Source organism: Elephas maximus, chromosome 1, assembly GCF_024166365.1.
Source record: "Elephas maximus indicus isolate mEleMax1 chromosome 1, mEleMax1 primary haplotype, whole genome shotgun sequence".
Taxonomy (NCBI): domain Eukaryota; kingdom Metazoa; phylum Chordata; class Mammalia; order Proboscidea; family Elephantidae; genus Elephas; species Elephas maximus.
In genome coordinates this window covers 96269771-96282960 of record NC_064819.1, presented here as the reverse complement: position 1 = coordinate 96282960, position 13190 = coordinate 96269771, and the positions used below count along the sequence as shown (strand labels likewise).

The following is a 13190-nucleotide window of genomic DNA, read 5'->3' as shown; positions in this document are numbered from 1 at the left end:
AAAGAGTCCCTGATGGAGTGGGAGAAAAGCGTGGAGCAGAATTCAAATTCACATAAAAAGACCAGACTTAATGGTCCAACTGAGACTGGAAGAACCCCCAAAGCCATGGCTCCCTGGAAGCTCTATTAACCCAGAACTAAAACCATTCTTGAAGCCCACTCTTCAAAGATTAGACTGGCGTATTTTTTACGGGGTACTCATGAAGAGTGTGCTTCTTAGTGCAAGCAGATACACAAGAGAAATGGGGCAGCTCCTGTCTGGAGACAGGATAAGAAGGCAGGATGGGACAGAAATTGGTTGAACGGACACAGGAAATCCTGGGTGGAGAGGGGAAGTGTGCTGTCATATCATAGGGAGTGCGCTGTCACATTATAGGGAGTGCAACGAACGCCACATTAACAATACGTGTATAAATTTTTGTAAGAGAAATTAACTTGAGCTCTAAACTTTCACCTAAAGCACAATTAAAAAAAAAAAAAATCTGTGTACAAAAGTTCATAGTAGCACTATTCATAATAGCCAAAAAATAGAAACAACCCAAATGTCAATCAACTGATGAATGGGTATACAAAATGTGGTACAGCCCTACTATGGAATATTATGTGGCCATAAAAAAGGAATAAAGTTTGGTATGATGAAAATGTTCTAAACTTGATTGTATGATTCCATTAATACGAAATGTCCAGAACAGGCAAATCTAAAGAGATAGAAAGTAGATTAATGGTTGCCTAGATAGAGCTGGGAGTGATGGGAGGACTATAGATTGGCAGTTAAAAGTGTATGGGGTTTCTTTTGGGGGATGAAGAGAGTTAAAATTGATTGTGGTGACGATTGTGAAACTCTGTGAATATACTAAAAACCATTGAATTTCACACTTTAAATGGGTAAAACTTATGGTATGTGAATTACACTTAATAAAGCGGTTTTTAAAAAATCCCCCCAAAGAAATATACTTTGGGGAAGGCTATCACCCCTGGCCCTATAGTTGTGAATATAATTCCTGTGGTCAACAGCTTCCCATCAGTTCAGCTACCAACCGCAGAGCCACACCAGCACGTGAAGGAGTCAGGTGTTTCTTTGTGAAACCACCACTGACCTATGAAAGGTCTTTGCTCTGTTTCCTTTGTGCCACTACAGTAGCTTGTACTGCCCTAGATCATGGAGTTATACCATATTGTAATTGTCTATTTTCTGTACCAGCTGTGAATTCTTTCAGGGCAGAGTATTAACCAGGGTCTAGCATAGTTTTTTTTTTTTTTTTTTTTTTAGCATAGTGCTTTGCACTAAATGTAAGACTGAACAACTATCAAGCATCACACACAATACATGAAGTCAGAGACTATTATTGGTAAAGATTACATGAAACGTCTTTTAAAAACAAGGCAGAGAACCAGCTGGGAGTGCACTTTACCCCACTCCACCAAAAAAAAAAAAAAAGGTAGTTCAGACTGTGAAAGGTAACTTACCCAAGGTTATTCAGTAGGTCAGGGCCTAGAATTTGACCCACTGTAAGTCCAGGAGTGTTCTCTGCACCAGTGTGAAGCCATCCCATTCTTCTCCCATCAACATAACCCAGTCACAGAATGAACACACTAAGTCTCTGCAGCTCTGTTCTCACATTATCTCCCACACAAATTACTCAGTCCAGTCCCGTCAGCTTAGATTTCAGGGCAAAATTTATTTGGAGAAATTAAGTAACCTGCAACAACCTCCCCATTCCAAGGTCTACCCCTCCACCCTTCAACAAGGCTGTCCCATCAGGTATGGGTTGGGAGGGAAAGAGAGAGGGTGTGGTTCCACTGTGCAGTTACTCTCTAGACTTCAACATGAGCTATCTCAGCCCTGAGTCCTTCTGCCCACTGCAACTTGTTCAGAGTGCAGTGGTGCTGCCCTGGCAGCATTTAGGTCGGTGGCCATCTCCTGAGTCGACTCACATTTCAGTCACTGTGATTAGTATATGAGGGACCAGTGGTGGTGACAAAGGCAGAAAAGAGGCACAGGGTAGTGAGGGAATACCCTCTCTTAAAGAGGGTTCAAGGAATGACACATGGAATGCTCAGTGTGTTAAAGTGCTCAACTACAATATAAAAAATAAAAGTTGGGAAGGTATCTACTAGTAAGAAAGTAAGTTACGATCAGAGAGGCTTCTGGAAAGATACAACAAAATAGGTACAGAAAAAGATCTCTGCTCACATCATTCCAGCAGTGATGAGGGAAGCTTAGAGCTTAGTCATCCATTTACTCAAACTCTGAATCAAGTGTATCTCTACGTAGACACTGGTTCTTTTAACCCTTCACAGAGACCGAATGTAAAATTTATCATCATGTCTTTTTGCTCTAACTCATCTCTCACCAAATAACCCTCTGATCTGAAATTAAGTTTCTTGAATGGACGCCACCACCAGGAAAGGAGGGTCCATTATGGGCAAGTGATCAGTTTAAATATGACCTGTAAACCACCTTCCTATCAAGTGGTTAAGGAGCCCCGGTGGTGCAGTGGTTAAGCACTCAGCTGCTAACCAAAAGGAGGGCAGTTTGAACCCACCTGCCACTTCGCAGGAAAAAGATGTGGCAGTCTGCTTCCATAAAGATTTATAGCATTAGAAACCCTATGGAGCAGTTGTACTCTGTCCTATAGAATCGTTATGAGTCAGAAGCAACTCAATGGCAGTGGGCTTTGGTACAGGGTGGTTAGCAAAAACCCGGGGTGAGATGAGAAATCTGAGTTTCCAAATTGCCAGGCTGAGGCCCACACTGAAGACAGAGGTTATACACAGACCCATAATGTATCTACCCTCTTGACATGATTACAAGATCCAGGATTGAAGTGCAATGATAGTGAGGGGTGAGTATCCATCAGTAGCAGTGGCTCTCTTGTCCTGAAAATCAGTGTATGGCCTCAGAAATCACTTGTAAGTCCAGTGGGCAGTGGCCCAGCCCTGGCCCTTGCATAAGTCCTGATGGCGAAGGAAACAGGCATGGACTCTGAACCTACGGCCACAGTGGGGACAGGCGTGCAGGGCTCCAGCATGGGTCTTCATGTGCTCTGTCAGATGGTGCTTCAGCTTGAAGCGCTTGTTGCAGACGCCACAGCCAAAGGGCCGAAGGCTGAAAGTCAGCATGATGTGCCTGTCCCGCTTTGGCTTCACTGCAAATCGCTTCCCACACAAGCAACCAAAGCGTTTTCCATCTGCAGGGGGTGCCTCTCCTAGTTTCACAGGCCCATGCACAGCTTGCCCTGCTCCCCCAGGTCCTCCACCTCCTGACAGGATTTCATTCCCATGAAGATCCACTGGTTTCCAGGAGGGGCCTCCTCCCCCAGATGGTGCGTCTGCTCCTGAGGGCAGCAATAATTCTAACTCCCCATCTCTTTCAGTGTTCCGAGGGAACACTTTGGTCTCCTCCTTTGTTCCTCCAGACTGAGTTCCACCTCCTAGTATCTCTTCCTTAAGCTCAAAGGGTTCCTGCTTTATGTAGAAGATCTTGAGGGGCAGTGCAGTAGAAGTGGTAAGAGGCTCTGACGGAGCACTCTCGCCCTCTGGAAGCTTGCAGGGAGTAGTGGATTTTGGTGATGGGTGGGATCCATGAAGGCGGGGGAAATCTCCTGACACTCTCTGAGGCTGAGGAGTCTGCGAGAGTGCTTCTGACCCCTGGTCCTCATCTTCTTCTTCTTCCTCCTCCTCATCTTCCTCTACCTGAATCTGTAATACCTCTCCCAGTTCATTTCCCTCCCCTACAACAGGACTCTCCACAGAGGGCGATGACTGCACTGGGGTCTGGAAAGGGGGAGATCGAAGGCACCAGCCTCCTGCAGTGGATGTAGCGGAAAGAACTGAGCGGTATGGGGTTGCTCCACGGGCTGAGAGTCCACCACCTGAGGCTTCTAGTTCTTTAAGAACCTCTGAGCACTGATCTACTACTTGCCACATCTGGAGGCCACTGGCCACAAGGAGGTGGGCAGGCAGAGCATCTAGTGGCAGGTGGAGGCGTCCTGAGTAAATGAGTTGAAGTAGCCCCTCGAAGGCGTCAGCTTCAATGACATTCGGCAGGGTGAGACGCGGTGCATCCCCCAGAAGAAGCTTGTCATGGAAGTAAGGAGAGGCAGCAGCCAACACGGCTTTGTGAGCCCTAAGTTCCCGACCCTGCACCAGGAGAGACACATCACAGAACTTCCCCTCTAGCCTGTGGCGGTTCAGGGTTTCCAGCAGCGATGAGCTATGCTGAGGAAACTCGATCTGGATTGTCCGTGGAGCTGGGTTGCAGACGGGGGAGGGGGCCACAGGCGGCAAAGGCGTCGAGGTATCCATGGCCTCCTCGGAAAGAGAGCGATCCCAGAGGGTGGCCAAGAGGAGAAAGGGGGCTGGGGAGAGATCCCACGCGGGATGAAGGCTGTGGAGGAAAGAGACGGGGGGTCACAGAAGCCCTGGATAAGGGGAACCATGTCTCCTCAAACAACTACCCTCCAACATTTGTCAACTTTTCAGTCTGTGGAGGTTTTGGCAGATTAGTCCCGCACACTTCCCCACCAAGAAAACAAAAAAACAAACAATAACGACAAGTTACCAACCGGGGTTGTAACTTCCAAGGCCTGCGGAATAAGATGAGGAAGTCTCTCATCCACGAGCCTGACCTCGCCAGCTCGGGGTCGCTCCTGCCCCGCCGCTCCGTCTCCCTTCACGGTGCCCGAGGTCGGCTCCGGGGAGGCCACGGCCAGCAGAGACCGCGGGGCCCCGCCCGGCTGCCCTGCCCGCCGACACACCCCCACCGGTACACACGCGGTGTGGACCTAACAGCGCATCCGCAGCTTCAGCGCGGTCCTGGGCCGGAAGTCGCCGCCTCCTCGCCGGACGCCTACGCCGAGTGCAACCAGCAGGCTGGGGCGCCAGCCAATCGGAGGGCGGCAGTCTACAAGCCTGGTATTGACTGGTTGAGCGGGTGAGAGGGGCGGAGCTGGTGCGGTTTCTGGCCTGGCGCCTGGGCCGAAGAGGTGGCTGGGGGACGCTGCCGACTCGGTACGTGGGGGAGCGAGTTGTGAGTCGCCCCGGAAAACTGCGTTTCGTGGTGATGGAATGTAGCGCCCGGCCCCCCATAGGGGCTGAGAACGGCGAGATTAATTGGGCACCTACTGGGAGCTAGATGCTTGGCCACATCATCTTTTATCTTCCCACCAGCTCCTCCACGTAGGTGTTTACATCCTCGGTTTCCATGCAGGAAAACCGAGGCTGGAATAAACTCAGCTGGCAAATGGTGGGCCGGGAACTGGAAACCAAATTTCCTCCATTCCGCACAGGAGCGTTTTCACCAGCAATGAATTAAACAACCCTTATTTCTGGTAATTATTTTTTACTAGGGGGCAGTGGTGGTTAAGTGGTAGCGTTCTTGCCTTTCACGGGGAAGACCTGGGCTTGATTCCCAGCCAGTGCACTTCAGGGCAGGCACCATCAATGGAGGCATAGTGTTGCTTTAATGCTGAATAGGTTTCTGAGGAGCTTCCAGACTAAGAGTAGGAAGAAAGACCTGCCTATCTAACAAAAACCAGCCAATGAAAGCCCTATAGGTCACCAACTGGCCGATCCACAACTTGATCATGGTGATGGTGCAGGATCAAGCGGTGTTGTGTTGTGCATGGGGTTGCTATGAGTACGGCCAACTTGATGGCAGACAGTTTTTTACAAAGTAGTTTTTTTAGGTACATGTACTTGGAATCTTCTATCAGGAGCCCCTCCCCTCCTCCATCTTTGCTCCTTCAGTCTAAGTGGAACGGTGGGTGAGGGCACACTACATTGGGGAGGTTTGACTAGTCCCTGCAAAACCCCTACTCTTCATAATAAAAAAAAAAAAAATTAAATCTCCTTGCTGGGTGGGAGAGTCATTCTGTGAGGATTTGTGCACTCAGAGAAGGATAATAGTCATTTCTCCAGACTGTTAGTCTCCTCTCGAAAAGCAGATCCTACCACCCTGCTGGTCCATCTTGAGGGCCTCGCCTAGGAAAGTCAGCACAGCAATAAAAGAACAATCTCTGTTTATTAAACATTTTTCTGTTTCACCACACACTCCAGAAAAAAAGGAAACGGGGCTGGGAGTGGAGAAAAAGGGACTGTGATGGGGGATAGAGAAGGCTGGGAGTCATGTGGGGAGGGAGAACGAGAAAACAAAATAAAACTGGTAGGAAAAGCGTCCCCTACCCTTAGGATGGTGGGTGGGGAGGGAGTGGAGGGGGGGGGCCGGGAAGCTCTGTACAGAGGGGTTGCCCCCAGCCCACACGCGCACACACACACACACACACACACACCCTGGATATATACAGTACAAACCCCAGATAATTACAACAGCCAAAGAGGAGAGGAGGAACAGGGGTCCAGGGGTAGGGCCTGAGGTGGGAAAGCAGAGGAAAGGGCACAGGGATAAAATTTCACATATTTACAACTTTTATATAAGTATAAATTTGGCCCCGGCTGGGTGTATGTGTGTAGGGAGATGGGTCTGAAGGGGAACTGTCCATACAAAAGAAAGGGCGGAGTCTGGGAAGAGTCTCAATACCAAACGCAAAGGATGTGGAGGCAAGGCTAGGTAGGGGACAGCAGTTAGGGAAGAGGGGGTGCCTAGGAGGGGCTTCTCCCCTCCCATGGCCTACCCACCCCAAACCCCATCCATCCTACCTCCCCTATCCCGCCAGAGAGCTATGTACAGAGAAACACCGAAAAATTCTGGAGCTGGCGGGAGGGAAGGGGGAGAAGGGAGATTGGGGGGTAGGGAGGATGAAAGGGAAGCACAGCCCTGTCCTACCTCCTCCCAGGGGACACAGTCATGGAAGGGGGCCCCCCCAACACCCCTCCTCCATCACAGGTCCCCCCCACCCTGGGGGGAGGGAGACATGGCTTTTCCTAGAGTAAGTTCCCCCCTCCCCCTGGGAGTAGAGACCAAGAAGAGAGAGGGGAGGGGCAGGGGGACTGTATGTGAGGATATGGCAGGTAAACTAGTCTGTCCTCCCCCACATACACACCGTCCTAAACCCCATCCCCTCACTCTAACCTCAATTCCACCCCACCCAACACACTGGGGGAGGGGGGGGCATGAGCCCCCTCACCCCGCTCTGGGACCAGCCGAGAGCAGATCAGGTGTGGGAAGAAGGGAGACAACTCCCATTCCCCCCTTGCCGCCCCCTCCCTGCCCCGGTGGCCCCCTCCACCCCATCTGGGTTCTGGGTGGGAAGGGAGTAAATTTAAGAGTGGTGGGAGGAGAAGGAGTTTGTGCGTGCTGAGCCCCCCCAGACGCTCCTGAGAAATCAAGGGGTAATAGGGCCCCCTCACCCGGGGTCCCCTCCCCATAACAAGGGGGGCAGGGGAGGCCAAAATGGGGCGGTGGAGGGGAGTTAGATTGTCAGCTCTGGTTACTGCTAAAAAATCACCCTGAAGTTGAAAGTTTGGAGGTACCACACCCCCAGGGTGGGGGCGAGGTCTGTCCCCCAGTGCTCAGGGGAACGATGAGGCAGAGGATGGGGATAGCACCCCGGAGTGAAGGGGTCTGTGTGGGGTAGGTGGTGTCCTAGGGCTAGGGTCCCTGGGGGTCACAGAGGGGGCAGCACCCCGACAGGTAGGAAAGGGAGCAGCTGAGGGTCCCCACTCTCCCTTCTAGGAATGGTGCAGTGGGGGTAGGGGATCGGTGCTCCCCAAGGAGGCATCCAGGGAGGCACTCCCGCTGTCCCTCGGTGAAGTCCAGTCCTGGTGGTTGGTGCTGTTCCGGGGTGGAGTGCATGGGCGAGGAGGAGGATGGGTCGGTGATGCTGGGTGGGCTAGTGGTCTGCGGTGTTTCGGAACTCGCCGTTCTCGGTGATCTGTAGCCGGGGTGGGGGGGGCGGGGCTGGGGGGGCCAGGCCGTTCCAAGGTGGGGCCAGCGTCACACGCGGGTTTGTTGGACCCAAGGGGGGAAGCTGCCTCTCCTGCAAGATACCAAAGAGGAGAGCGCGGACTTATTGAGACGCTTCGCGGGAGCCTGGGTGCCAGCCCCCTAGCTGTGGCCTCCCCCATAGCCCGACCACTCCACAAGCCATGTCCCACCCCCTCCCCCCAGGACAATCCCCACCATCCTGTTTTGTTTCTCACCTGCAGTAGAAGTTATGTCCTCTGGAGTCAGGGAGAAGAAAATCTCAACCCTAGACTCCTAACTGGGGCCTTCAACCCAGGGAGTCACACCAGGAAACCAGCTCAAAAGAAACAAGTTCCTACCTTTCCCCAACCCAATCCCCTCTATCTTTACCGCATACTCCCTGCCCAGCCCACCCTCCTTCTCTTGGGACCCGCCTCCCAGCCCACCCCGAAACCCGAGGTAGGAATTTTGTGTTGAGGGAACAAGGGGAGGCAGTACAGCAAAACCTCATTAATCCAAACCCCCATGGATTTGGAATTTTTGTCATAATCTGAACAGAAACTGGGCTTGAGTTTTCCTTTATCTCTGAAGAAAGGGTGTGCTAAGCAAATTATGGTGGAAATGCATCTGTAGGAGGGAATATTTAACCTATACCAGAAAACAGACTTTTCAATCCTATCTATTCATTAACGCATGCTCCCTGAGGGCCTCGAGTGGAAAAAGCCTTGTTCATCAAGTTCTACTTACTGTATGTATTTTGAAGACATGCATTTCATTAAATAGACACTGTCATTCAGTTTTGTCACTTATTCAGAGTGGCCATCTTCTCAAATATAACATTCCAAATTAGAGAGGTTTAACTGTACTGGGGGGAAAGGAAGGGGATTCAGGGAAGTGATTTGGAAAGGGAAAAATGTTGTGGGAGGGATTGCCTCTCTCACACTTCTGGCAAAAAACGACTAGAAGCTTCTGCAGAGACACAGCATGCCCCAATCTCTGCATCCCCAGGAAGCAGAAACTGGCTCCATTCCTTTCCACCCCCATCTTCTTTTTAATCCCTCTCCCTGGGATCCCAGCTAGAGAGTGAGAGGTACCAGACCCTACTCACTCCCACCTCTGGTCCTATTCTCATCTCCTCCTACTAATCCTGGACCAATTCTTGCTTCCTACCCTCAGCTGAGAGAGAGAAAGAAAGCCATCTGTACTTCTGGGTCACTCACTCGGGTTTTTTAAAATACAGAGTCAAAATTAATTTTAATACTTTCATCTAAAGCACAATAGAAAATTTTTTTTTTTTTTAATTTTTTAATAGCCAAGTCACACAGGGACTGATACCCAGAAGTGGTTTCAAACAAATGTCCAAATTGTTTCCAGGGCCACAGGGCATTTAGGCCTGGCAAAGTAGCTATGCCTGACCATATCCTCCAAGAATACAAAAACATTCCAAGTAAAGGCTCCCAGATGAGCAGCTCTCCCTTCCATCCCAGGATCAAAGAGCTCAACTCTCAGTCACCAAAACCCCAGCCTTGAGCAAAGCTGCCCTCTTAGCTGGCTGGGTGTATCACACACTTTCTCCAAGTCAGCGAGAGGAAATTACGTATGCTAGGGTATCCTGAGATGGCGGGAGAGCAAGGAAGGAAACCTCAGATTCCCTTCTCTCTGCTCATCTGCTGGCGACAGCACTTAGGCATGCCCCCTACACCCCCGTGGACCCAAATTTAGAAAGTAGATAAATTAGGGTGCCATTATTCATTTTACAAAAGAATTCACTGCAGGAGTCCTTTAAATGGTGAGGTCCCCTGGTGCCTTTTAGCATCTGTTGACAGATCACTAACTACTCTGACAGAAAGGCTGGGCAGGCAGAGAGTTAAAATTACAGTGTGAGGAGCCACACTGCCCACTGCAGATCAATCCCACAGAAAATAAAAAAAAAAAATAAAAATAAAAATAAAGCATCTTGGAAATGATGTCAGTCCCTAACAGGTTCCCATTTACAGGCTTTTTAGGTAGGAATATGTGTCCGGCAAGGCCACTGGGTGGCAGGAGAGGAGGAGTGAGTAGCCTTAGCAACCCCTTGGGGCTGTGAGTTCTGAGGAGAATAGAGAGGTTATTTAACACGCTGTTCCTGGCATCTCTGCCTGGGAATCAACATGGCTACTAAGCCCATGATCTTATCATAGAAAGAAGATGTCTCACCCCACAGCCAACTCCCACGCCACACGGTCAAGTCCTCACGGGCAAGCCCACATCCTAACATCTGTCCAAGGTTCCTTTCTTGCCCATTCTCCTTCCACCCATTAGGTTCTCCTTGTTCTACCATCAGGACATCTGAACAGCATTATTTCCAGGGCCCTCCAAAGTCTCCCTGAGTTAACCACCCATTCCTAACTCCTGCCCAATGAGGGCTAATAGGTGCCCCAGATGCCTTCTGCCTCAGAGTTGTAGGGAAGGAAGAAGAGAGAGAAGTAGGTGAGGGGCAGAAAGAAGGGGTAGATAACCAAGGTTAGGGAAGGAAGAGGAAACCCCAACCTACCTGCTGCAGTCGGCACAGCCCCTATAGCCAGGGTTCCCCAACCCATCATCACCTCCACCCCACCTCCAACGCCACAACCCCCAAGGACGCTCTGGTGAAATGGGGGGTGACAGACGTACACTGGAGAGGTCAAGGAAGAGGAGAGTTTAGAGTCAGGAGGAGGCTGTGGGGGGTGGCTTTGTAGGATGGAGTGTTTAGGGGTGTGGTCTGTGACTGTGCTGAGCCTAGGATAAAATGCTTCTGCGTATTGGTAAGGTATTTCGGAACAGTTCTGGAAGGCAACAGGAAGCACTCTCTTTGGGTGGTGCCTTGGGAGATAGGTCTGTGCAAAGGTGTCAGGAGAGTAGGGTCTGTGGAGGTTCTCTGGGTGTGGAGGGCAGTGGTGAGAGAGGAGAGGCTCCGGAGGGTCGGAGGGGAGTGGGCTTCACGACCAACCTGCAGTGGTCCGGAGTCACCTCCCCCTGTGTCCTCCGCCCGTGGTCAAAGCGGAACCAGGAGAATTACCTGATGAGGAGCTGCAGGGGGAGAGAGTGGGGTCATGGGGTCAGGAACCTTGGCGGTTATGGTTGGGGGCAGCCTGGCGGTCAGAGCAGAGGAAGGAGGAGCATGGGTGGGAAAGTGAGCAGAATTTTGGGAAAGCAAGGGGTAGCATTGCAAGGAAAGCCCTGAAAGCTGACTGGTGAGGACAGGGAGTGCAGTGAGAGCTGGAAAGCTAGTCAGGTGTGCAGTCCTGAGGGGTAGGAAGGCCATACTTAAACAGTGAAGAAACAGCTGACCTTGGAGGCAAGATCTAAAGAGTCAGATGGAGGAAGCTATATAGGAGCTGCCAAGGGTCAGGAAAATTGGGGAGCCAAGAGAACAGTGGCAAAGGGGACCCCAAGTCCCCAGGGCACCTTCCAGAGCCTGGGGAAACCACAGCTCATATTACCCTGTGCTCTAGTCTAGCAAACTGCAGCTTCTAGCCCCTCTGGTCCGAGAGCTCAGAGGAAGCTGCACTCCTTGGGGTTCAAGGCACTGCATGGTGGTATGGGGGCTCCAAGAGTGGGGAATCTAGTAGAAGGTACTGAGGAGATGCAGAAAGGTGTGGGGAAGACGGGGTGGGAAGGCAGAAAGGGTGTGGCTGACACTGCCAGGAGTGACAAAGGCGCAGACGATGGGATGAAGATGGGGTCACTGGGGGGTTGCTGGGAGCAGCCAGCAGACTAATGGAGGACAACAGGAGAGACAGGTGGCAATGGGGCTGGGTGGTCGGTGCAGTGAGTGCACAAAGGACAGTGGGATGGATGGGGATGGGACACGGAGAAGATAAATGACATTGTAATTTCCACCTGAGCGTCGAGCAGCCTCTTCTTGGGTTCAGGCAGTGGCTCAGCCATGGTGGGGTGGTCCCGGCGCAGCTCCTCCTCCACCAGCATCAGCCTGAAGGGACGGGCTTCAGTGGGGTTAGTGGCGGGCACGGGCTTGGAGCCTGCCCATGGAACTCCTGATCCTGGGGAACCCCTACAGCTCCCTGGAAAAACCTGAGTTATCTTTCTCCCCCTCCCTCAATCCCTCCACTGTCACGTCTCAAAAGACTCCCTGTTACTCAGGATCACGCTCTACACCTTCCTCTCCCAGGGCTTTCGTGTCTCAAAGATCTCTACCACCCAGACACTCCCACAGCAGCATCCCTCCCACAGACCCTCTGTGGCTGAGGACCTAGATTCTACTTCACCTGTTCCAACTCACTGACCCTAGGCCATTTCCAGTGACAGCCCCTGGGACACTCCTAGCCCAAGAGGGATCTCTAGCATCATCATTCCCAGTGCTTCTGTCTTTGTGGAAGATTCTCAAAGTCCTTTATGGAATTCACAGGGAGTTACAGGCCCTCATAAAGGATATCAATTAGAACAGTGGTTTTCCAAAGAAGTTTCAAGTCAAGTACATTCAGAATGGATCAAAATGGAGTTAGCTCTGACTGAAGTGGGGCTCAGTGTCACTCCACCTCAGCTCTCAGGATAACCGGCCCCCTTACTGAGACACCTCCTTTGGAACCCACGGCTTGGCAGAGCAGTTGAAAAGTAGTACACAGGGTCATTCACTTTCTACTGGGACACCTTTCCAAGGCAGGAGAAGGAGGGTTTGCCCAGGATGGCGGCGATCAGGGACTACTCTGGCCAGGGATCTCTGCTTAGGTTGGGATGAATATCACAGCCTGGGTTGAGACTAACCAGTGGGAGTCCTGGCCTAGGCTGGGTCCAGACACAGTGATGGCTGGGTAGTCAGGACTTTCCAAGGACTTCAGAAGTAACTCCATCAGGACACAGATCAGGGTTTAGTAAGGGTACATTTCATGCACCAAGAGGCTCCTCCCCACCTGGTGATGGGGGGAGTGGGTCGCCTCCCTAGGAGTAGGGTGGTGGGCTTTCCTGGCGGTCTCCTGAGTTTGGGGATGGAGGTAGGAGAGGGAGCTCTCTTGCTCTCTTTAGCTTCAGGTTCTCCCTAGCCACTCCTCCCCAGGCCGCCCCTCACCTGCCAATGATGCTCTTGATCTGCGAGTCCTTCTCCACCTGCTGCTGCCTCAGCCTCTTCTCACTCTGCTCCAGTCGGGCCTGATACTGCATCAGGATTTTGCTGGTCTGCTCTTCCTGGGACAGCAGCCTCCGCTCATACTCTTCCAGCTTCCGGTTGGACATGTGCAGCCGTTCCTTCAGTGAGTGGATCTCTTCCTCGTACTCCTTCACCTGCCCGCCGGGCACAAGACCCCGCACTGTGAGGGGCACTGCACCCTGGTCCCACCACCCCGTCTCCA

General features: G+C 51.6%; 2 protein-coding genes across 3 annotated transcripts in view; both read right to left on the bottom strand.

Annotated features, from left to right (window-relative positions):
• Nucleotides 1-1122: 1122 nt before the first annotated feature.
• On the bottom strand, nucleotides 1123-4830 carry ZBTB9 (zinc finger and BTB domain containing 9). The gene is made up of 2 exons (XM_049890283.1): nucleotides 4568-4830; nucleotides 1123-4389 (listed from the first exon to the last, which is right to left on the bottom strand). The coding sequence occupies exons 1-2, from the start codon at nucleotides 4615-4617 to the stop codon at nucleotides 2907-2909; spliced, it is 1533 nt and encodes a 510-aa protein (XP_049746240.1). The 5' UTR covers nucleotides 4618-4830; the 3' UTR covers nucleotides 1123-2906.
• A 2346-nt stretch (nucleotides 4831-7176) lies between these two features.
• SYNGAP1 (synaptic Ras GTPase activating protein 1) overlaps nucleotides 7177-13190 on the bottom strand; it is a 30360-nt gene continuing 24346 nt past the window's right edge. The window contains exons 17-19 of one of the 2 annotated variants that reach the window (XM_049890261.1): nucleotides 12911-13122; nucleotides 11728-11818; nucleotides 7177-7939 (exon numbers count right to left, since the gene is read on the bottom strand). In XM_049890261.1, the coding sequence (XP_049746218.1) occupies nucleotides 7793-7939; nucleotides 11728-11818; nucleotides 12911-13122 (450 nt within the window). In that variant the 3' untranslated portion in view covers nucleotides 7177-7792. The remainder of the gene's footprint in view (nucleotides 7940-11727; nucleotides 11819-12910; nucleotides 13123-13190) is intronic. The other variant, XM_049890272.1, reaches the window with a different exon arrangement.

Coding starts and splice junctions, on each gene's coding strand:
- ZBTB9 (XM_049890283.1), bottom strand. CDS start 4,617: ATGAGAGACTTCCTCATCTTATTCCGCAGGCCTTGGAAGTTACAACCC. Junction 4,390..4,567: donor CCTTGGAAGTTACAACCCCG/GTTGGTAACTTG, acceptor TTTCCTCCACAG/CCTTCATCCCGCGTGGGATC.